Consider the following 25,913-nt stretch of genomic DNA (forward strand, 5'->3'; position numbering starts at 1 on the left):
ACCCCCCGATCTCTCCTCGTTCGACGCACAGGGTTGCAGGCTATACGTATAACAAGTATGTATATATATATATACATAGCTATAGCACGGCGCAGATAATACCGATTGCACCTTTATCCCCCACCCTGAGGAACCTGCGCGTCTCCGACATCTAATGTCACTCATCTGATATGGTATTCACCCCGAACTCGGGCACTAAAAGCCAAACTCAGTTACCTTAACCCCCTTTTCCACCCCTTTTCGACCGGCGTACGCTCTGCGGAAAGTCTGTACATATGCGTGTGTGTGTGTGTGTGTGTGTGTGTGTGTATATATAGGTATAGAGCTAGCTAGGCGAGGCTCTTGCATCCCTCCGATTCTCCGATCCCTCCCGTTGTTCTAGCCTGTTTTATTTGTCTACGGTCCCGTCGCATCGGTGCATAATACCATGGCTCTCGGTCTCCTCGTAGCACCGATACGAACTATTCGCGAAAACGGGAAAATTCTGCGATGTGTTCGTACCTTGAACGTGACCGACGCACGCGTTCTTTTGGGAGCGTGGCGTCTTTTACTCCAGGGACAAAGTTCTCGCAGAGTTCTCTCATCCCGAGTTACGACGTGTCCGCGTCCCTGCATTTTTCTCTCAAACTTTTATCCTGATCCATGCCTCGCGCCTGTTCGTTCCCATCGCTAGCGCGTCCGAGGGACGAAACCGAAACCCTCTTTGCCTCGACTTTTGTTTATACAAAATCCGGCCGATCCCCGACGTAACGCGGGTATCGCGGTATCACGTCCAATTTCAGGGTTTCGGCTGACTTGAGACTTTTCCGCGGCGACGTTAGACCCCTGCCAATTTAATCCGGGACTCGCCATCTTTGTTTCAAATGTCTCAATCAGATTAACCCGCATGAAATGTAAATTCAAATCCGGTATAAGGAAAGCCTTTCTTGCTTTTTTTGTTCCCTTCTCACATCGCTGAGGGATTTTGCATTCGTACAATTCTTCGATCTACGGATAACGTGTTTTATTTGTTTTTTAATTTGTTTTTTTACTTTCCGCCAGCACGGCAGTCGAATACACCGAGCGACTCTATTTTTAAACAATTTCCCGATGCATTATCGGCAGCAACGTCGCATCCTTTTCGCTTCGTCTTCCGGCTTCTCGAGCCATTTAATAGCTTCCGCAGAGTTCCTTTTCCGTTTGTTATATCTCCCATTTTCACCCCCGCCCTTATTTCCAGCATCGTAAATCGCTCGACCAAAGTGCTCCGTTGTCTCTTCATTTCTTCGTCCCGCAAGATGCATCTGCATTTTTCTTTGCCCAACCATCCAACTTTCTCCTCCTCGTTGAGACGGAAAAAATTTCTTTGCAGAAACTTACACGCTGCGTTAAACGCGCAAGTTTTTCCACGCGGCAAAGAAAATTGCTACTAATTACAAAAGTCGGAGAGATGGAGGGAAAGCGTTGACTCGGTAATCGCGCGTGCAAGTTCGTTCAATTTCAACCGCGTCTTTCATGACATTATGCAGTTATACCGTTTCGCGGAATCGGGATTATCTTTCTTGCGATCGCGGCTCTACCGCCAGCGACTCTTGCAGACAGACTCGGCTTTTGTAAAGTGCCCGGCGATGGCGGCTCCTTTGCAAAATCGCGGCGAAAAATCAAATTCGCAACGCTGTTCGTCGACCCGTAGAAAGTTCAAGTTTTCAACCTTTGCCGCACGCTCTTAACGCTCCTCCGTGTAACAGAGAATATCAGAGTCCAGGTTGCGGTTCCGAGGCTCTAACTTTTGAATTATGTCCTGCGCCCTTCGCCACGTGGTTTTGTAAAGACCATACGCCCGGTACGACCGCACGCTTCGTACTGGACGATAAACTTTGAAGCGAAACGCGGTGTTTTAGGGTTATTTGCATTTAATATGAGCCTCGTCGGAACGCGAGCAAGAAATACAGACTCACCTACCTGCCCGCAAAAAATATCGATTTCTCAATTAACCGCGCCAACTTTCGAAATAATAACCCTTACCATATTTTTCATCGAAATACGTAGCTCCTGATAAAAACTACCGCTTCTGCTGCTGCGGCGCCTGGCTTAATACAACGTTTCTCCATCTACGTATGCAAATTATGAAATCCTTGCTTGAATTTGCCGGTGTATCATTTGAATATTCCCGCCGGAACTTGTACGTGCTATATATATATACACGATGAAAAAGCTAACAGTTGGAAAAATAAAAATTATTCAAACCGTTAAATTACAGCCGGCCTTTATTTTTCGATGTAAAAATATGAAAGTTAAGAATTTTCCAAACCCGTTTTCAACCATCGTTTTGCCTTAAGGCATCTTTTATAAGGTTTAACCGTTGAATCAGATGCGATTGAACTTTCGAAACCAATGCATTTCCTACGCATTGCGGATATTGCGGATAAAAAAATTAAAATGTTGTAAAATTTTCTCGTATTCCACCGCACCCGTAACGATTTCCTCTTTACGAGGAAATTTCGTCTTTGTTTACTTCCACCGTTTTTCATTCTAATTTGATATTATAATTCAAGAGGTTTTCGAGCGGATTTAAATGTTAGCGCGCAGAGTTGTAACTCGTACGTCCCCCATTTCCCTAATTGCGCGGTATCTTCGGCTGTGTGTAGGTATACAGTTAACGGCGAGACGGATAATGGATCCATTAATTATTAATCAATTAAAATAACGAGTAAAAATAGTAGTTCGTTATCTCAGTAATTATCGAGCGACCAGATTTTCGCCGTTGGTATAACGAATAATTTGCAGAAAAGGTTAGCTGACAATTAAAAAGTTTCATAATTATATAATCAATCGATTGATCGCGCGGACACATATACGTATATATACGTGTGTATAATGTATTATATATATATATATATATATTTTATACAGAGCGAAGAGCAAACAGATTCCTCGAGCTTTGCAGGAAGCTCTACCATGCACAATTCCCCCAAGCGAGCTGGCTATGATATTTCATATATTTATCAATTTAATAAAGTGCTTTTAGCGAATTGGCTAAGGGTCGTTTATTTACCGCTGTGAATCATCGCCGGATCGAACTATATCACAAACGAAATGTATAAGATACGTGTTATTTAAGCAACACCGCGGCATTTTCCAGAGCCTTCGAGACACGCGAATAATCAAGGGTAAACGGCGATACTAGTTTTTATAAATAAATTTTTACGCGTGCCTCGACGTAACGTTGAAAACGAGTCGCAATGTTCGATGGGTGAATAACTATTTCAATCTGCAATCGCGCGTGCACAGCGATTCAAAATTTGATTTCGCGGTAGAAATAGCTGTCCATTAATTGTTTTTAACCGCGGAACGTCCGATCATCGCTTCGTTGCTGCAGCTGCACTTTTGACGCTCGATACAACATAAAATGATGATCCGAAAATTCGATGAGCGGAATTAAGTTCGCTCGACTCGATATCATCTCCGGCGATCAATCGCGTTTCGGAACGTTTTTTGGGGCGATTATCTTCCGTTTACGTTGTTTCGGACTCCCGGTGCTAATTAAACGGAGGAGAAGCAAACGGAAAAGGGACGGAGAGAGCGAGGTTGGGGGGAGGGGGTAAACAAACGCAAAGGGACGCGCGACCGGACAACAAATCAAAACGTCCGGGTCCTGTTATGCAATAATAACAATTTACCCCGGGGCCCCGAGACGCCGGGGTTCCAAAACTTCCCAGGTGTATGGGTATATGATTAAGGCCCCATTGGCCAACCTGGGGGATGTTTTGGTTTCATTATGCCAGACATTAGCCGGCAGCACTTCAACTTCGGGCTTTAACGCAAACTCTTGGCAAGTACAACGCGCAGCGTACACACCGAGGCAAGGACAATAATTCGGCTGCCCGGATCCGGCGCGATAAATTCTGATATATACATATTCATATTCCTGCAACCCTTATGAAATAATCATGGATACGTAATCCCGGGGGACTCGGGGCACCGAAATACCAAATATTCTTCCCTTCCATGTTTCCTTCAGATGTTTTCCTCAATTCTTATTTCAACAACCTTCTCGCCTCGTTACGCCAATCGAATCGCCTTCCTCCTCTCGAAAATTTTTTTACATTTACGTAAGTGTACGCGCAGCCCGGTATCGGGCCTATTATCAACTTCGTCCGGGATTTATTATCGTCGTTTTCAAAGCACCCGAACGGTACACACGACGTACAATATCGGGGGTGGATATGTTTGTACGTTTAATGCGTTAACAATGCCCCTCAGAAAATATGAAACGTGTTTGGTTACACCCTTGCCTGCATATACATATCCGTAAACGTATTATACTCCACCACACATGCATGCCCCGGAGCTCTGTGCAGCTCGGAACGCAGTGGGCGGTCCATTATATCAAGTACCAATGTGATTTATGTACATTAATATGTGTTTACTCGTTCTCTTCGAGTAGTCTCGAATGGTTTTCCCCCGAAGCTAGCCTAGGATTATGTGCGGTATCTCCGTCGACAGACGTGTTTCATTCCCAACGAGTCCTGTCGGGTCGTTAGTTAGTGCAGGGCGAATATATCTATCGCCGTATCTCAACAACCTGCCGCTTATCAGGAGTTTTCCGAGGAAGTTTTCCGAGAATAACCGAATGATCGGGAACAGTCTGCGATAACGTAGACGTGGTATGTACGTAGCTGTGAATTCACGAAAATCTCTTCCTCGGATCATTCGACACCATTCGATCCTTGTTCATTATTACATTTTGAACGTTCGTTTACACAAGCTCACTTAGGAACGGAGGCTGGGTTTCGGATATTTTGACATCCCTTGCGAATTCTCTTTCCTCCGCGTTATATTTTTTTCTCCTTACCCAAATCTTTCGTTTCATTGATGTAGCTACATATTATATGTATAAGTACATTCATTCCCTTTATATTCGTAAAGCTCGAAAGAAGAAGCTTTTCGCTTACTCCGTACGCCCGTAAACGTGTTACACGATACAACGAGTAAATCCCATTATTTACGACAGAAACAAATAAATTGGAAAATCCTCAGCTTCGGCGTAAGAATTCTTTTCCGAAAAATACAAGTCCTTTCATTAACGTCACGTCGTATACTAAACCCCGACCAACTTTTGTGCGATAGCAAAAAAAAAAAGAAGAAAATAGACAATCCCGGATCCTCTGCAGCCTCATACGTATGATACATGCATGCAGTACATATAACGTATGTATTTGAGAAACGTATGGGTGCATTCCCGCGGTTACTTTGCTCTGCTTGTATTACGTTCAGCAATATACTTTCCATACATGTATGTATAACATACAGGCGGTGTGCTTTATAACAACGCGGTATGTTGGCAGAAGGAAAACTCGACTAAGTTTCACACATTGAGTACGGAGGCGCACGAATACACGATATAACTAGGCTCATCGTATAATATTCCGAAATGGATTGTTGGAAGAGGATTATTTTCCCTCTCTCCTTTTCACTCTCTCTCTCTCTCTCTTTCTATCTCTCTACGATATGAGCTTGCAGGATTTTATTGACGCGGCTTTAGGCGGGTTTAACTCGTTCGCAGTTTCCGAGAACGCTCGGCTCCGGCTTTCCATATTCTCTTTCTGTATTTATCTCTTTCTCTCACTCTGACTTCCTCGATTTAGTAGAAAATGTGCAGCGATGATCAGCAGTCGCCGCGGCAGCCGCGTGGAAGGGAACGAGTGAAAATGATCGACGAAAATTGAAACGAAACATCCAAACGACGCGATTTACCGCCCAGGTTAAATTTTCGCGGTGTGCGGTCAAGCGGACAAAACTATGCAGGTATGCGTGTATTATATATACCACCTAAATGGCCGAATCAAATAGCGTCCGAGTCTCGTTTAACCTCTACATGTACATGATACGAGCAAACTCGTAGTCCGAAATGCAGGCGATCGCAGTAACGCGTGCACATCGCGCTGTATGGAATGACGAGTTCCCATAGAGTTAGACAAAAAGAAAACCAGCTCCGGCAGCAATCAAGACCCTGCAGTGTATCACTCCCCTGACCCTTGCGCCGCGTATTTACACAGGAATAATACGCGTTATAGGATTAAGTCAAAACATCGAGCCGGATCGACAATGTAAGGAGGGAGAAGGAGAAGTAAAAAAAAAAAAAAAAAGAAAAAGAAAAAACGAAGAAAAAATAATAATAATAATAAAACGGAATGTAAGGGGGGTTGTAAACCGGACTCTACCCCATCGAATTCGGAATCAACCCGCCATTGTTCACCCGTAAATATGCGTACACGCCATACACGTATAACGCATACGTGCGAATACTGGCCGTGACGTATTCCGTATCACATGGGTGAACCAGGCTGAAGCGAGAGGAAGACGGACATTGACAAATGTCGAATGAGACGCGCGTGGACGCGTGCACTGCAAACTGGGTGGTGAGGATCGGTTTAACCCTTTTCAAAAACGTCTCTAGCATCTAGGGTATTAGAATAGCGCGGGGGGCATGAATTACGAACACACGGACACCGATTCGTGTATATTTTGGTTTAGACTGGGTCGGGTCACAAGCGATTAGGGAGGAGGCTGGATTTTAATCCGGAAAAACGGTTCTCTTCTGCCGGTGCGTGCGTGCAGTCTAGCTCGGCAGATGTTGGGCGTCTCGACGTCGTCGCCGAGTGCAGCAGAGATCCCATGGTGGTCCGTGACCGGGAATTTTGTACACTGCGGTGAGCTGCACTCGTGGCTTAGTGACGTCATCCATTGAGTCCGTGGAACGCGGTTTCTTTTTCCTTTTTCTCGTTTTTTCTTTTCTTTTTTTTCTTTCTTTTTTTTTCATCCTCTCCTTCCCGGGCGTTTTTCATTGTTTTAACCCGAAACAATGCCGCGGCCACGCGAATCGTGATTCGCACGCCACATGTCACGGCTTGTTCTCCACTCCGCGCCGCGTATAGCAAACGTGTGCAATGTGCATACACGTACGTACGTTATAGGTGGATGCGTGCGTAGCTACGTAGCTACGGGTGCAATAAAAGCATACGTGCGTAAAACGAGCGTTGTTGCGTAGGCATCGTGGGAAATTTTTCACGATGCGTCAACGCCAAGACGAGAGACACAAATGTTTGTTCTAATAACCCCCACGCGACTTGGACCATACGCGGTGTGTTTTACTAATTCTTACAATTTATTGTCTCGGTAAAGTTTTAACGACCGTTAGGTTATATCTGGAGAACGTGGAAATATCTGTTCAATTGTCTATTTCTCTCTCCCTCACTCTATCTCTCTCTCTCTCTCTCTCTCTCTCTCGCTCCTTCTTAATTCTTTTATTGTACAGAATGCGCCTCGGGTTATATACCCTGGAATTCTGATCATTGAAACAATCAAAGAGATGCCAGAGACTCGGGAGAGTCCCATTGCATGAAATAATATGTACATACCCTCTGTTTCTTCCTAAACGAAACACTGTTACACAATTTTCTTTGTTTGTTGATTTAATTCGTCGTGTAGAGAATTTCATCGAATCAGTTCTCTGACGCGTATATAAATTCATTTCCCTCTGTAAATGAACATTTTTTCGCTGCCAGCACCGTTTTCCAGTGTATGTGCCGCTGTGCGGAACAGCAGAGCAGATTTGATTTCATGCAGTCAACATCAGGTTTTTCATAACACACAGACACATACCTATACATATATATACGTATATATACACAGTATTCCGTACAGCCTATGAATTTTTATCGGCTCCTATGTAATATATATGGACAGTTAAGAGTCAACCTTTTCAAATTCCGGGGTGTTGGTCCCTTTGTATATAAATATGATAGGAAATTTTCCGCGTTAGGAAACCTTTCAGAGTTTATCAATATTTCACCACAATTCAAATCCCCGCATCTGAAACAGAACGTCTCACGATATTTTTTGTTTCCCGTTTTCTTTCCATCACCCAGCAAGACTCGTAAGTCGGATAAAAAGTATAAAATCACCCCGCCGTCGGCTGTTCTTCGCCCAAATCTCCGCCCTTCCCACGCACGAGATCGTGATCTCCGTCGCCTGGTATACGCAACGAGGAGTAAAATAAATAGAAGTAGTCTAGTCTGGTTCGGGGGAGTGGCGAGGCTGTGGTCGATGCGAATCGGCGTCGAAGGGCGTCGAAAAGCGTCGGGGGGCTTTGCGATTTATGCCAGGGAGTGCGTCGTCGAGCCTTATCGATGCGCCATTCGTAATTCGTATCTATACACACGGTATACGTAAGTATGTATGCCCGTCACGTATACGAATCGCGACTAGATAGATACGCACTTTTTTCAAGACTTGTTTCAACGATTGTGGCTTGGATACGTAAACAGCCGTAAAATTGGTCCGCTGTTAGAGTATCAAAGTTCACCAAGTTCCGTTCTTTTGTAACGAACGATCCAAGGCAACGCACGGACTATATTATAAATAAGCTGTACATGCATGCATACATACATATATGCATATATATATAAGTATGCACGTATTCGAATCTCCCTATGAGATCTGCGATTCTCTCGCCGGTTCTAACGCGGGTCAATTACTGCGTCTAAGTATCACCAAGTTCGTTATATTCTCCCCGTTCGATTTGGACTCTGTGCAGAAAACGTGTACGCGTGGCCCAATTAAGGAACGTTCCTATTCAAAGTCAAATTCTGCACTCAATCGCAGACGGATTGAATCGAGCTTTTAAATTCGACCTGCAGGCGAGGGTCGCTTACAAGCGAAAAGAGTGGATCCAGTAGTTCCAACTATTTCTAATACACAGTATACACTCTCAAGCCCATCAGTAAAACGTTCGACGCCTGCAAAGATCCAATCTTTTCTTTTATAATAAATTAGCCTGCATCGCTCTTGTTGAAAAATAACAGAGTCGGCGAACCCTTTAATCTAGCCTAATCATGATCCGTTGGAGAAAGTCAGGATTTCTGAGTAAAAGTTAATCCGCAGCACCCTTCGGACCGCAATGTGTTTACAAGACGCATACGAATGCCCCCCCCCCCCCCCCCCCTCGCCACCGTAAGGGTGCGTACCCCGTTAATGGGTACCGGCTAGGTGCTATTACCTCCTAAATACTGCTGCAGCCACTGTTCCATCTCCCGTCCTTTCCGCTCCCTTACAGCGACAAATTCTCCCACGTCTCCCGCTAATAGAATAGATCCTTGTTAAGGACCCGGGGGCTCAGCGGAGGGACGATATCGAGGGACGGCAAGGAGGAGGGCCCTTCGTTTGAAATCCACGATTTCCTCCCCTCCGTTTCGCCGTCTGCCCAGGGTGGGGGGTTCTTCTCTGTTTTTTTTTTTTTTATCTCATTTCTTTTTACGCTTCCACCCCGTGCGTTGCGTTGCGTTGCGTCGCGTCGGTTCTCCGTTCGGATTAATATCCCGCGAGCAGGCCAGTTTGGCACTTTCGCCAAAGATATATTAGGTATTTGCGCTATATTTCCCTCCTGTCTGGCTCATATTCCCATAAGAGAGACGCGGCTCTCCTCATGCAAGCCACCTAAAGTATCCCGCCTGACCTCAGAGTACATAAAGGCAGATGTCAGACGACCCCTATGTAATAAAACGTGGATGGGGCCTCGTTAAGGTGATCCGCGTAAGCCTTCCCTCCCTTCTTCGTCCCGTCTATAATATCTTTCTCTCTATCTCTCTCCCTTTTTCTCTCTCTCTCTCTCTCTCTCGCTCTCGTTGGCCCTTCCCTTTTCGCAGGGGGCAGACTTGGATCCAGCGCAGCTAAGGTCACGCGTGCATGATACACAAGTGCCCCATGCACTCGATACATTAACCCGAAGTACATGCCGAGTGGAACGCCCGCACGTTCGTTTATCCGGGAATATTTGATGGTAGCGAACGTGCGCGGCCCGTAACGCCTGATCTAACAAGTTAGATCTATCCGTCTGCACGTGACTTTGTTTTTTTGCGTCATCGCCCGTATCAGCTTCAAGCACCCGTTCCCTGATATAAGCCGTACGATGCAACCGACGTTTGTTTGTTTCACTTATTTGCTGTAAATTGCGGAAAAATCAAGGGCTGACCGCACGCTACCGTTTCGGAAAACACGTCAGTCACGTATATACATATGGGACAGGGATTGATGGAAAAAGCGGTTCTTTGAAGCGGGTATTGAGGATCCACGCAGAAATAATGGATCCTTTGAAAAACCATTCGGAACGGATTTTGAAGGAAACGATTCCTTCCACTGGAGCTGGAATTTGATCGAATGGAACTTTCAAGGTTCCTTTGATTTCAACCCTTAAACCCCTGTTCAGTGCGCACTGGTTTTATGGGGACATTCATACCTTTTCAACGATTCCCGAGCGGACGACGTAAATACTGATTTTGAGTGGCATTTTCTGGTCAACTAATTCTGGCTGACTAGCTATTCGGCTCAGCAGCTGACATGTGCCGCGTGACTCGATCCTCAAACATCACACTTCCGTAGCCACCCGTAGCGTAACCCAGCGTTTTGATATCGCAGATATCTCGGTATCCAATACGTCGATTTTGATGTTTCTTCTTTCTATCGAGGCGTCGAACAATGAAGAAAAAACAGATCGATGGATAAAAGTAATGACTTCTATAGCTTCCAAGGTACATGGAAAATACTCGGATAATACTATCGGGAGTGCTGCCTCTTTGAAAATGTCACTATGGTTCACCGTAACCCATGTGTGGTGTTTGAGGGTTAGCATCATGACCCGAGATAAACTGGCTGTTGGGTGGAAGCTACGATCAGTGGTTATTGAAATCAATACGTTGACAGGTACATGTATGATCCATCTCGAAGCCTCAAGTATGTAGCAGATTCTAGTCAGAGTATAAGAGAATCCTGCAAACTCACCTTCCAGGTAGAAGTAGCTGATGCTGTTGTAGAGGTTGGTCACGATAGGTTTTATGTTGTCGAAGGTCATTGTCTTTAGTTCGTTGTCCCTGAGGTCCAGGAGACAAATGTTCGGAGCGCCGACGAGAAAGTCCGGTTCAAGGGTAACGAGTTTATTCTCGCTGAGCCTGAGCTTGAGGAGATTCGTCATTCCGTAGAGAGCTTTTTCGGATATATACTCGATTTGATTTTGGGCGAGATCCATCTCCGTGAGCTTGGGCATTTCGGCGAAAGTTTTATCGCCGATCATTGCCAAACGATTGACTCTCAGATCTAGACGCACGAGGTTTTTCAAGCCGTAAAACGTCTCCCTGGTCACAACGGAAATTTGATTTCCACTCAGCTCGAGTTCCTCGAGGGATGTCAGGTGCCTGAACGCCTGGTCGTGAACGACCGTCAGGTTGTTTTTATTGATAAAGAGCATTTTCAGGTTTGGCAGGTTTCCGAAGACGTCTCTGTTTATCTCAGCGATCCGATTGTCGTCCAGGTTGATGTGGGTCAGGTTATTCATCTTCTCGAAGGCGTGCCGCGACAAGTTTACGATCCTGTTCTGGCTCAAATTTATCTCAACGAGTCCCGGTATGTCCGAGAACGCTCGCTCGGCGAGGACGCTCAGCATGGCGTACTGAATCGCGACAACCTCGAGGTGTTTCAATTGCTTCAACAGCTTCGTTGGAATGTGATTGAAGACTCCGTCGGGCCTGAGGGTGAATTTCAGCTTCCGCACCTCGGGCTGAGAGTCGAAGTAACCCCATATCGGCAAGTCGGGTTCGAGAGCGCCGAAGACCCAGCAGTTGACGTCCGTCGTAAGACCCAACTGGGTTGAACCGCAGTAGCAAAACATTAGAGAACCTTGCTCGGTGATGTCGCAGATGTTCACCGGTTTTTGCTTCACATCTTTCGTCTTCTTTTTACTTCGCGTTCGCGACGTCGTCGTCAAGATGGACGGCACCAGTACCAGGATCAGAAACAACGCGACGTGCGTCGCCGGAAGCCTCATTGTCTGCAAAGAGAAAAGTGAGAAATTAACGACAGTCGTAATCATTCGCAAGCATTGATTTTCATCGGGATAAAATACCCCCGTCTTCAACAAAGCTCGTCGCGAATATTCCGTGCTCAACGTGACACCTTATCCGAAAAGTTTTTCTTGGTAATCTCTTTTTCGCGGTCCTCTTTGTCTTGGAGGGCGAAAGGCAACCGTGATTGGGATAATGCGCAAGGAGAATGAACCTCTGGTCCGTCAGGTTAGTCAGCTGTACACAGCAATCGCAATCGCGATAGAAATTTTAAAAAGATTAGCGCGGGTTCGATGGTCCGGAAGAATCTCTGAGGGTGGAAAAACAAATGCGGGATTTTCCGTGCAAGGTATAAAGACGCGCCTCTTTCCGCAAAACAAAGAAAACTCCCAGCTATCCGACTGATAGCTGGGACGCGGTGAACGTATAAGCTCTTTGAAAAATTATTCCCTCAAGTGGAAAGTTGCATAATATCCCTCCATCGCCTGCACTTTAAGGTTGCCTTTTATTTTTACGAAAACTTTCATCCGCCTCCTTCTTTGCAGACGCGATGACACATTAACTTTGCATTCAATTTTTTTTTTTTGTTGTCCCCCCTCCCCCTCCATACTACTATCATTTCTTTTTGATTCTCTCGAGTTGAAGCGGTGTTTTCTTACGTTTTTATTTGAAAAAAAAAAACGAATAGTCGTGCACCGAGGGTCAGAGAATCTGTGTAAATTCAGATCACCTTTAAACTCCGAGTGACGTGACGGTATTTATCTGGTTAAAAACTCGTCGCGTTTTCGAACTATCGGAATTCGGTCCCGTCATTTTACATCTGACTAAAGTTTTAAATGAAATTCCATCGGGGTACTCTCCTATACGGTCGATCAGGTGGTGATTATGAGATAACTCGTCACGTTGCTTTGGTAGGTATACATACATGTATGTATAATATATATATATATATATATATATATATATATATACACTTACAGTCTACAGGACTGTATGCACAACGCTTTGTACAACTTTGAAGCGCAGACCATAAACACCCGAAAGTTTACCAATTTCAATTTACCGTCGGAGTGTTTTACCAAATTTTATCCAACGCACCTGAGCCGAGCATCCGCTCTCACTTTCCTCCGTATAAGGTTATCGCTTTAAAAACTCTATTCTTCACTTCGGGTTCCTCGACGTATATTTTCTGCTCCTTCCCGAAGGAGTTGCCCTCGGATCCTAAGACGCAGGTCCAACCCTGCCGGGCTAAAGACAAATTGATGAGAAGCGAGCTCGAACGTGCCTGCGTGCACCTATACGGGAGTTTTCGAATACCCAGGTGGTCCCTCAACTGCCAAGGAATTCCTAACCGATTCGCTTCGTCGAATAGAGAATGGCCAAAAGACATCCTCGTAAGGGAAGAAGAGCCGTGGCACTAGCCCTAGGACACAACTTGGAATGCGTTTCGGCATTCCATTTATAGCAACTAGCTCGAATAACTCTTCTCAATTTAAATCTTATCTGGCGCCGAGGCCAGGCCCCGGGACCACCCTTCTTATACCCCTAAATATATCCTGGCTAGACCCCGCATGTCTGGTTCTAGGCTCTTGTCTTCTCCCCGAGGTCGCGTCTGTCGGACATGATAAGGGGAACAATTTTCAGCTGTCTGCTCTCGTGGCCTCTGTCTCTCTCTCTCTCTCTCTCAAATCCGTTCCGTCAAGTGGCTCGTGCTCTATTACTTAATACCCTTAAAGCGGTGCGATCTAGGTCCGCGTCTGTTTACATCGGGTGGGTGTAAAAATCGGAAAAAATTGTATTCTGCGACCGATAATATGCGTTCCAGCCATCGCAGGGAACTTGTGAACGATCTTTAACCCCGAGTTCGAATGGAAGATGCAGAAGAGAAGTGTTGCGCTGTAATACAGTTGTAGAAAATTACGAAGGAAATTAGAGACGCCCACGCGAGTGTCTAATCACCGTCATCTCGAGTGCTTTCTTTCGCCCGAGGTTCTTAGGACCTTTGAGTATACGTTCGGGGTATTTTAGGATGGTATTTTCGAGGGCGTACTTGAGAGCACGCGAGTCTGACCCGCGGCTATACACGCACACGCAGAAACGGACGCAAAGAAACGAAACGAAACGGAACGGAACGGAACGAGAATCGTCGAATTGTTAAATGTAGCGTTTTGCGAAGGAATATATGCTGGATACGAGACATGTAATAACGTATCCGTCGAAATGTATTCGTTATAGGCACAAGTTATGCCGATATACGATCCCGAAGAGCGGTGTTACGATAACATACAAAGAAATCCGATAAATATACTCCGATCGATTTATCTGGAGTTCGGTGCTGCGAAGGAACCTAAATTTTCATTAACCAAATAATTAAAAGATGCTCTTTCCGGGATCAGTGATCTAAGGAATTGTGGGTTAGATTAGATTCGCGGTTATGACTCAGCGATGCGAGATGCAGCCGTGTGTAGCAATCAGCCCACGTTTCCTACGATCTTTTTGATTTACAACATTCGCGTTGCTTCTTTTCTCGTAAATCCTTTCAAATAATGTTAGAACCGAGTTTGTCTAACCCATTTCAACCAGTCATAGCTAACGAGCCTCAGGCTGTACGCTCGTACCCACGCATTGTTGAGGAGCCGTTACCCACGAGGAGGTAAAGAATTTGCGAGTGAAAACCAAGCCGTGGATTCTCTGATGTAATTTTTTTGTCCAACTTCTTTTACTTTCTATTTTCCAGCTCTCCGTATATTTTTCCATTACCGGAATGTATTTGGTTTTTTTTCGGTCGGACCAGAACAGGACGGCAAAAATGTTCCAGTTGGAAACTGAAGGAATGAGAGAAAAAAATTCAGAGAATTTTCCGGACCACTGCAGGAATAGTCGTTACAACGTTTGCCCTCGCGAGCTAAAAATCCCTGGCAACAATTGATCCTCGCATGAGCGATATCGCGAACCACGTATAACCGATACAAAATATTTCACCTCGGGTGTTAAATGCGTTGCGGATCGGTGTTATTACACTTTTTTCACTTATTTCCGAACTCGAAACTGATCTGAATTTCAGAGTCCAAACCCTGTGAGGAGATGAAAGTAATTCGATGGACATTGGATGCACACGAATCGGGGTTTGATCTCTGGTGTTGAGTTTTACCTGCGCAATGGAACTGAGTGGAAAGCGATAGAATTGCAAGGATCGGGTGACGTCACTGGACAGATATTGCCTCTTGGGTATCAGATCAGAGCCAAGTGTCACGTGACTAGTCGAGTTACTCGTGACGTGTCTTCGCTCGTCTTTTTTGCCCTACTCGTGTAGTTGGGGTGTTCATGCCAGGTAGACGCAACGGAACGACGCCTGTCGAATCACGTTTCTGGAAGTTATGTCCACTAAAAAGGTCCGCAGCAAAGTACTCGATAATAAAGAAGTTAAAGGACAGGCATAACTCTCGCTTTGTATCGACATCCCTTCTTCGAACGAGGGTGAAGGGAATGTGTGGTTTTGTGCGTTTGCTTTGCAGTCCGAGTAGAGTCCGAGCTCCATTGTTCGGTCCGTGACTGTTTAAAACGGTGAAAATGACCGCGGAGCTTGCAGCGACACCAACCGAGAGGATCCAGAATGATCGTTACCGTTAATTAAACTTACTAACGTGTCGCATAGCTAATGTAAGTTACTCCGCAGCATGTGGGTGTAAATATCCCGGACTCCATATGCGCACTCCAGCGCCCGATGCGCGTTGCATCGAAGTAAAAAACGCCCCCTGGAAAAAGGAAAAATCACGTCCGCCATTCGTTCGTTGACATTTCAAAGCCGCACACTTGTACACCCTGTGTTTCCACGTAAGCTCGACGCCTGCGAGTCGCGCATACCGTCTACAGCCGCAGGGCTTGACGCCATAAATATGTTATGGGAGGTTCGAAAATTATTGTCGTTATGACGCGTGGTTCTCGACCGAAAAATAGCTGCATTTATAAAAATGCATCCGAGGTCATAACTCGACCCAGGAGCCACCGCGCGTTGTACGCTAAGCTGCGGTTTTTGTGAGCTTTGATACACGTGTAGTGACGTCATCTGTCCCGCAGCACGTACGGGAACCGCCGGGGCTGTAAATTGAACCAATGTCGGGGCATGGAAAACGGTTAAAAATAAACCACGCTCACGCCCAGGGCTCACTCAGTTTCTCCCTAATCTTCGCCGACAATTCCTTCAGGACTCGTACCGATGTGTGCGGGACACAGTCGGGGAATCGGGGACCCCCCTTATCTTGCGGCAGTTTTCGAGAGACGTAACCTCCTCGGCCGAGTCACCCCATCCCCCCCAATTAAAAGTCCTATAGATATGTACGCCATAACGCCGCGTCAAGAATTTGCGAGAGTTCGTCCTTCGGGAACCCTGTGATACTATACAGAGGAAGGAATCCGCGAGAAATCCTTTGACCCTTAACACAGAGATCACGGGAGACCTATGATTTGGGAAAAGCTGTGCTTTCGGGAATTCGCGCGGCCAGCAGACGCTTCTACCCGAGACGTCGGATCCTACCCACTTTTAACCTTTGGCGTCATATTGGTAACTATTCTTACACCACCTATTTTATATCAATTTTTTGTATATTTAGGAAACTTTTCAACATTTTTTTGCGGTTTTTTTTTTATATTTCTGATAGGGTATTTTATAGGTATTCAATGCTCCAGAGTAATTATTGCGATATAATGTGAATTATTATTGTTAGGAAGAAGTTGTTGAAAAAAATCGTGAAAATTGAAGGAATAATTCATTTCCGAGAAAGCTACCCGTCTACACGTATACATGTTTTGTATAAAATATAAGTTTTTGGGTCGCTGATTCTGGTATCGGATTTTAAAGATTCACTACGGCGAATCGAACCAGCGCCTCCGAAAACTTTCGACCGCCGTATTGGATACGGCATCTTGAATTTTCCAAATCTGATTTCAGATTTGTAATCAGCGACCCCAAAAGCCCTACAATACTATCTTGTTGTAAAAATTGCGTCAGCACAATAATTTGTTATTCAAAGGTTTAAGACACCTTATATTTACTGTTCAGGTTTTATCGTGCATAAAATTTCGTGTGTTCCGCCGCGACGTTGATTTTTGACCGATTTATCGAAAACATAAACGTTGGAAAAAAACCTTGAACATATTTTTCGGCTCGAAGAAAACCGGTGCGGGAAATTTCAACATTGAACTATTACTCACTATAAAGCGTAGTATTTTCGCGAAAGTGGGTATTATTAGCCGCACAATCAGACTCGATCCTCCCCGACATCCGGACGGGTGCGGAAATTTTTTTAAAAGCCTCCGGAATCGTGGCTGGTTGGGTCGATCGTGCTCTTAACGGGCGCGCCGATACCTTAACGATTGCCTTAACGTCCTCCCGAGGGTTCGAGTCGAAAGAAGAAGGAAACTTTACAGGGTACGTGAATTAGGCGGGGGGCGGTAAAGGGGTTGAGACCGGAAGCGCGGCTGTCATGATGCGGTAAAAATCGACCAGCGGGAAGATTACCTTCGTACTTACCCGGATAGGAATGGGATTACACCGGAGGAAGTGCATGCAAATCCTTACCCGTGGTAACAACCTGGGCATAATACGTACGTACGTATACATGTATATGTATAAAGCAAACTGCAGACCTCCGCTAAGTTATACCGTTATGAATTTGCATAACGCGAGGTACAAGAATGCCACGTTCGTAATAAACGTCAGAGACCGCGCGTACGCGACCGCATTATTCGCGACATCAATTTGAAAAATTTAGACCGAGTCGCGAGTCGTTGGTCATTGAATTTATCCACATTTTTTTATCCCGAGCGATACGATTCTCGCAAGAATTTCCCGTCTCATTTATCGTCTTTGCGACCACCGTTGCTGCTCCTTCCTTCCTTCCTTACTTCCATCCTTGCTTCGTTAAGCACGCCTCGTGAGATCGGTTTTCGCGTCGTTACTTACGAATATGGCTATGACAACGCGGCGACCCGTTTCGCAACTCAATATCGTTATATGCACATGTTTCTACGTGACGTAAGGGTGATCGCTCGCCGTTAGTTGATTAGTAGGAACGATCGCGGCGAGCGTGACTTCGTTACCACTATTGTCTCGCGTCTATTTTCGCGCCGGACGTGTCGCGGTGTATAGATATATGTATGCTGTCAGAGTTGGTCGAGGTTACATGCTCGCGATCGTCTTTCCTGTGCACCGATGTCACTTCCTAAGCATTCTGTGTCCCTTGTTATTTTATTTATAACTTTTCTCACGGCACGTTTTAAACGATCCGATCGTAAACCTACTTTTCGAGTATACGCTAACTTAGAGCTGACCGTTGGAAACTGGTCCATGATTCATGCGTTGTTCATGCCCTAGCCAATAATATAATACCTGCAGGGTTGCATTTTTAATGCTTTGAAATTTCTGGTCGAAATTGTACGTAACGATATTCGAAACGTGTGTTCTCGGTGGTATACTTGTACCTAGAACTTCACTGGATGATAAAAACGATTATTGATTCTCTGAAATTCTACCAAGCTGACCAACTATTATACTTTCCTAAGACTCGCACGATCGTTTGTCATACCAAAATCATCCCGAGGATAAATCTACGTAACTTTTTAAAGGCGAGATCGGGTGATATCATCCTACGCGGCGAATAAATACACTGGGAAAAAAGTATGTCGAAATTGATCGAACCGCCGGATTTCACGTTGAATTCTACGCCAAAAATGTTACGATGATTCAACACAACATTATACGCTATGTTATTTCAGGAGTCTTTTTTATACAAGCTAGCTCATCGAATGGACAAATTTAAAATATCAAAAATGTGTCGAGTGAGTCGATTTTAACATATATGTACACATACGCGCCCAGCTGCCTGACGTGAAGCGAATTGAAGCTTGAAACCGTTGAGAATACTTATCCACCGCTAAGGTAAGTGAGGTATTAAGGTAATTCCTGGCTTCAGGAGGTTGCGAAATTTCTGCTAGTTAAGCATGCGACACATATAGTGCAGGGAGTGCTCCGCTGCAGGATATGCGCCTTGCAGGGGTAGGACAAACGCGAAGGGTGAACAATGCTCGTTGTTGGACAAAGAGGAATTCACTAAGGATAACGTAAATCTGACGCTCCGAGAGGGTCCGACTAAACTGACGCAGTCTCGAGCGAGAGACTCGAAAATAAATAGTATATCTAATTTCTCCTGCATGCGCGTCGCCTGGAGTCCAGACCTTCTTCGTCGGCAACCTAGCCGTCTTGTTCCACGAAACAATACTCCTCCCCGGCGTCTCTCTCTCTCTCTCTCTCCGTGTCTATACAGATTACACCCGACCGACGCCGCGGCTCCTTTTTTTGTCACACCCTAATTTGACTAATTATTTATTCAAAGACCACCGAGATGAGTCGGGAGACATGCGGGCGACCGCAGCGGCTACGCCGGTCTTGTCACCGGAGTGTCAATGGCCTACCAAAATACCACACACTCCTATTTATACGCACAAAGAGTGCGCGACATTCGGCGAGATTCTTTCCAACGACCAGTGTCCCATATTCGCGTAAAGACAATTCAACGTTACCGTTGGATAAATATTTTTTTCCTTGAAAAGAATTTTTACGAAACAGATTTCGAAGAGCGAATATCGAAACGAAAATAACGAGCTTGCGATCTTGAACGAAGACGTGTCTGACAATCCTGCGGAACGACATCGCCGCGGTTGTTGTTCGCAGTTCTGTCAAGTCTGGACGGTGGATCGACGACGTCTAGAGTTTTGAGTTACGCGTCGTAAATTGATAATTAAGAACGTTTCAATTTGTTTGACAATTAGAGGCCTCGGAAATGCTGCAGGGCGTGGAAAATGGTCAAAGTTAGAGCCGTTCGCGTGGTACAGCCGCAGAACCGCGCGCCCATACTCGTACTCACATACACACAGGCAAGACGGACATAGAGATAGAAATGGAGAGTAAAGCTAAGCCAAGGCATTCCCCTGGTTAAATAGACGTCAGCCGACCGTAAATTAGTGGGACGATCCCTTGTTTAATTTGGAAACCCTTCTGTCAGCTGTACACAGTAGTGTACCAAAGTTACACGTGTTGGTCGAGACCCCGGGATGTTTGCATAAATTCAACGCATGTTTATACACACAGGGCGTCTAGTTTTCATCTTCTCGGGCGAATATCTCCTCGAAACCATAAGATGCGGTGGTTTTCTCAAAACGCTATGTCAACCTTCGAAAACTACACCGTCGTCTCTCTTCCCGCGGCTCGAATCTTTCGCTCTCCGGGTGAAAATTATTGCGCATTACGATATACCCGAAAGCGGACAATTTGTAGGGATAGAAATGTGATCGGTTTAGTCCGTACTCTGGGTTCAAAAATACTCGGAACGCTGGAGAATTCTTACGAGCTAGAGAAATTATTATAGAATGATAAGGGATCCCCTGTACCCTGTACAGCCTGCATTCCGTGAGTGTTGAGCGTAGCAGAGGGTTCGGTACCGAGGGTTGTGTGTAGAAGTTTAAACCCCCCGGAAAGGTGTTTGTCTGCTGCAAGTGAGCATGTGCTAACGACCTCCCTAGTTCACTCCTGACTGTTGGCTCAATCTAAATTAGAAGACATATCCGAGCGTCGGCTGTTCAGATAACAATGGGTAAGTGTAAATTTATTCAAATTTTAATTAGCGCAAGTCTCGCGATGTCTTTTACTTTAATTAGTTGACATATTGTGTCAGTCTTTGATTAAACGGATCTTTCGATTAAAGCAATCGGTCTCCCGTCTTCGCTGTCTCAATGCCCTGACATTTACTTACACAGTCTTTGCAAGTCATTCGCAGCAATTGCTGCCGTACAACTTTGGATACGTTATCAGATAGTCGTTATTCGTTTTACAAAATTTCATCTACAGGCGAATGAAAAAATTATATATCCGAATCAATGCGATAAAAAATGAAAAGAAGTAGCTAAAGCTAAATAAAAATAAGGCACAACTAAGCTTTCGGCTTACAAGAGTTTACAGCTACGCAAGATTCCGAATGTGAATAACTAAATCCACTTGGCTTTAGTCACCATAGAGTCACATCCAACACTGCGCAACGGCGGGCGAAAACTGATTGTAATGTCAGGTATGCTAATGTTCGAGAACTTGCCACGATCGAACAATAACTCGACGTTTCTCGTCGGATGAGACCTAAATAAGGAGCTGTAGACGAGTCAGATAGCAAAAAACCAATCAGCCGATTCAAATGCAATTGAATCAGGTCCGCAAACGCTGTCGAGTAATCTCGAATAACGCGTAAACTTCAACGAGTAATTTTTTTTCCTCACTCTCAGAGTTTTACGACCTTTGACAATTGACCCTCTAGATATATTTGAGTTTAATAAGACTAAATTCTCGGTAGGTACAGCGTCAATTCGAAGCAGCGTGGCACAGTTATTTTCTTAATCGTTCTGGTCATAAATCGTGAAATCAGTCATACGGCAATTGAACCCCAGAGACGTTGGTACGGCTTCTAGTTAGACACTAGATATGGGATAGTTTGATTGGCTAAAACAAGTATTTAATGGTCTCTGATTCACGAACTATTCTCAACATAATCCAACTATTATTAGGCATCCCTGCGCTCGCTAAAAGTCGCTCGTACACGGCTTCGAGGTCCGTAAGTCCCTCGCGGTGAAACAGGCGTTTGTCTATATTTAAACTAACACCTCCCCGCGCGAAGCTGTATCATCCTTTCTTTCTCTCCGCTCCTATCTTCGGCGCTATCAGGCTCAACGACAAGATCCCTCGTTATTATCCTCTCTTCCACCTCGAGTTGGCTTTTTTTCCATTCTCTCGCTGTTTCCAATTTAATCTGCCGCGTTTCGTCTCGGAAACGATGTTCAACGGTAATCGAATGTTGTTTCCCGACAGAGATGAACCGTCACTCAAAGGTATACCCGTTACAAGTACACGCCTTTCGTTTCAATTCAATAAAAATTTCACCCTCGGTGTCCGTCAAGAATCGATCTGCATTACCCTGCGGCTGAAGAATGAATACGAATAAAAAAACAACAAAAAAAAAATTAGGAACCTCAAGGCGTGATGCGTTGAAAAAGTTTGGTGTGAAAATCTTTTCACTATATCCCTGCGACAAGCTATAAATAGAATTTAATAGGCCTCGAGAAATGCTTTCAGCCCTATTTAGTTCTTCGCGATGTTCGCGGAATGAAAATTCCAGACGCGAATCCCGAGCCGTAGAATGACACTAAGGAAGTTTCGAAGCTTCTTAAGAATTTGCCAAATACACACCCTCATTTTATACGTACATTCTGCTCACACATACGCTTTCCGCACCCGCCTAGGGATATTTCTTCGCTGGGTAAACTCGCGACGTGGGAGTTTGTTCTACTAGGAAATATTTTACATTTTTCCAATATCAAGTAGACGTTTATTTACACTATACGTATAGATAAATGCATATATTCCGTGTGTACGACTGTGTGTGTGTGTGTGTGTGTGTGTGTGTGTGTGTGTGTGCGGAACTATCTCGCCGGCCATGTGCTCGTCTGGTAGCGAAAATCATAGTTTATACACCAGTCGTTTATTAGCCATTTACGGAAAATGGGTTTGGCTCATGCAAATACCTGAGAAAAGGCGCGGAGGCGTGTTTGAATATTAATCAACTCCGTAAACCACAGGTATACTCCCGCCTGTGCTGAATACCTTCTCCCGAAACCTCGTAATTCTGCGCAATCATTCGACTCGGTTAAATCGAAGCGTTGAAAAGTCCGCAAGACGCGGTCAACTCGCATTTTAGAAAGTCGGAAAATATTGTGCAACGGGATGAGGTAGGCGCCCAATTCGATTCATTAATAACCACTTGACGAGGCGTGCCGCCTCCACGTCTGTAACAACACAACGCCCACGTTCTTTTATCCGTTATATTCATCTGGATCTCTGCCGTAGAAAACCAACGATATTGTCCGATGTCTGGTTACGATTTAACAAAGAATTATCGCGTGTTCACCGCACGCCTAAAACGGACAAAACTCGGTAGCGTCGTGTATGCGGCATTTGCGTGGATTATTAGCAATTCCAAGAGACAATTAAAAATGTCGGAATCGGGGGTAACGACCCGTGACGTGTACGGTCTGACGTATGCGGCTGTGTGACAATCTTTTTTCATCCCTCACGATCAGCCATGATATTTCCCTCCGATGTATATATGTGAGCTCACCCGGCACGCCAGCGTTCTCTGCACGCGTATAAATATACGGAGACAATCGATACACCTATCAGATAGCAGGTACGTACGTAACACACTCAGGCACCCCGAAGCACGCACATGTCGAGAGGGTACAGGATCGTTTTAATTCACCAGCCTCGATTCGCCCCGGAGGTAACAGCCGTCCGGAAAAACGGTTCGAAAGACAATTGTGTGGCTGAATTGGATCCGCCAGTCGATGTTCGACATTCGACATTCGACGTTGAATCGGAGCTTTTTTTCTTACTTTTTCAGACCGTAAGAAGGAGTGTCTGACCGGTGCTTGTAGCCGGCAGTTTTGCTCCTCGGCAGTCCGGATGGTCGTCTCTTTAATCGAAGCTCCGACTTGCCTAATCTGCACGATTAGCAAATATGCGCGTTTAGAAGGTACGGATGCACCGTGTTTATCTTAATGCCCGGATGCGTTTATCCGTGTCCATTCAGCTTTGGAAACAAATCTTTGGCTCCGGTTAAAATGGTTTCAGCCTGCGCGGGCGTACCTAAGCAGGCGTGTTAAGTGATAGCGGGTCCTTAATTAGAGAGAAAGATCCCAATCTTAATTTCTCCGTTGCTGTAGTCGCAGTTAGCTCGCAGGACGCTCATCCTGGCGATGGAGCCAAGTTTGTTTGGACGTTGGACTAACGCCGGGGTAAACAGCGGCGGGAAAACGGTGCAGTAGGTGCAGCAGGACTAATTAATTACCGTGAGAGAGTGAGAGAGAGAGAGAGAGAGAGAGAGAGAGAAAACTATAAACCACGTCGTTATAACGACGAGTGCTACCGAGTACGGGTAAAAGCCACGCGAAAAACTTGAACAGCTCTATCCGGAACACTGGGAGTGGCGGACTGCTACGCATTCGGGAATAATTAGGAGTATAAAAGGTGGCTATTTTCACCCCCCGAGGCTGATCCGGTACACCTTCAGCGAGGCGTGACCATTTCGAAGGGTGGAGGAGGGCGCGCGGAGAAAAAGCCCGGGTTTTACTATCAGTTTTAAAATCGACGAAACGGTGAAACGGCGATAAGGGATCTTTGTTGCGCGTAAACTCGTCGGTAATTCAACGCGGGGGAGAATCGGTCACTGCGCCGAGCGGTTAAGAGCCGGAGTCTCGTTGTCGGAACGCTGATAATGGTATTAATTATGTAGTCAATTACCAGAAGGCGGGTGTGGCTATCGTTTTACGAGAGTTCCCTTTTCGCATCAATCTAAAACTGTCAACGTCACGACACGGGCGTCAGCTTGCCTGCACCCTGCAGCCAAGTCGGCACGAAATAGCCGCTGCGATTACGACTGTCTCGCTGGAACTTTTGCCGTCCGCGACGTGTTCCGTGCTACCGGTTTCACGAACGACCGATACATCCGTCGTTGGGGATGAGAACGGCGATACGATAAACGGACCCGTTACACCGTTCCATTGGGAGATCCTCCCGCAGTCCAGCTGTCGAAAGAATGACGAGGCGCTACGGGTGCGGGCTTAAAAGCTGCACGATTTCGATATTAAAACCAGGAATCGAGCCGAGCCGATCGTGCGTTGACTGTTTTATTGTTAGACGCAATTGGGTAGCTACGTGTAGAGAGTTAATTTACTCCGCGACCTCGTCCCGGGTGGGCTTCCAAAATTGCATCAGACCGTGTCACCGACGGTACACCACTCCCGACTCGCACCTTGTCGGTCAGCTTTGCGGTCTCCCGATGCGATTGTTACCGTTTATCGCGATAATGAATGCAAATATTTGGTCGAGATGAAAAGGCCGGCCGGGTTAAACACCGAGGCGAAACAGCGCCGCGGCGAAATTCGACCAGACGGACAACCGGTGCTGGGCTTTTAGGTTACATTGTTTGGTTTCGTAATGAATCGTTAAAAATAATCGTTGTTAAAACCGAAGCAAAACATCGTTTCTACGCCCGAAACCGTCTCGTGTTTCGCACTTTGAAAACGGGGACTAAAAATTGTCAAAAACGATGCACCTCGTTAGTTTCCGGCGTGAACAGCTCCTCGATTGACCGATGAAATAATACTTGGTGTTTACGTGAATACATATTGACTCTCGAAGCACGATAGCCGCGGTGATTACGGGAATCCTGTTTGATTACACCGTCGGTATTACACAGACATCTTCGATTAGCGATAACGCAGTGCAGCTTCGTAAATCGGTCGTACAAGTTGGCTGACGGCTCGGCAGGTGTGTATAATAAATTCCCACGAGAGACGACGAGTGTTGCGTTGAGACGCGCACGTTTTCTACGAGTCCGGGGAAATATCCCCATAGATATTCAAAGGGCCTAGCTGGACGCACGTGTGAGCTTGTGAATATTCATCGCGACTTCCCTCGTAGGACAACTAGCTAGGCGATGACGAGTGACGACAAGCGTTGTAAGACGAGGCGTCGTTGCGTTCCATGACGTCACGATCACCCTGCATCACGGATCCATGGGCGATCTAGCGCCTCGCGCGTTCGACGATCTCCTTCGTTGAGAAGTCGTACGATACGCGGGTTTAATTGGAAGGCTAATAACACCGCATAACATCTCGGATCGAAAGAGGGTGGATCACGAACCGAGTCAAGAGTCCGGTCGCGTGACTCATGCCACGCATGGCTGCAGCGTTGGGCCGAATATCGATAGCTTGTAAATATTGGGAATAGCCTCTTTTCCGATCTCGACTCACGCCGGATCGGCGCATACACGTGGAAATGCATTCAACGTCGTTGCAACGTATTTTCGGATCACTTCGAAGAATGTTATTCTCGGACTGCGGGAGGAGGGATGTGTGCCACTTCGTCTGGCCCAGATGTCGTCG

The 25,913-nt window shown here is 45.7% G+C and overlaps 1 protein-coding gene across 1 annotated transcript in view; it reads right to left on the minus strand.

The window, feature by feature from the left end:
• LOC107218219 (connectin) overlaps positions 1–24,714 on the minus strand; it is a 32,821-nt gene extending 8,107 nt beyond the window's left edge. Inside the window, exons 1-3 of the mRNA XM_015656025.2 lie at positions 24,709–24,714; positions 15,821–15,830; positions 10,819–11,860 (exon numbers count right to left, since the gene is read on the minus strand). Coding sequence (XP_015511511.1) covers positions 10,819–11,857 — 1,039 coding nt within the window. The 5' untranslated portion in view covers positions 11,858–11,860; positions 15,821–15,830; positions 24,709–24,714. The remainder of the gene's footprint in view (positions 1–10,818; positions 11,861–15,820; positions 15,831–24,708) is intronic.
• Between the last annotated feature and the right edge of the window lie 1,199 nt (positions 24,715–25,913).

This window comes from Neodiprion lecontei, chromosome 6, assembly GCF_021901455.1.
Source record: "Neodiprion lecontei isolate iyNeoLeco1 chromosome 6, iyNeoLeco1.1, whole genome shotgun sequence".
In the NCBI taxonomy this organism is placed as follows: domain Eukaryota; kingdom Metazoa; phylum Arthropoda; class Insecta; order Hymenoptera; family Diprionidae; genus Neodiprion; species Neodiprion lecontei.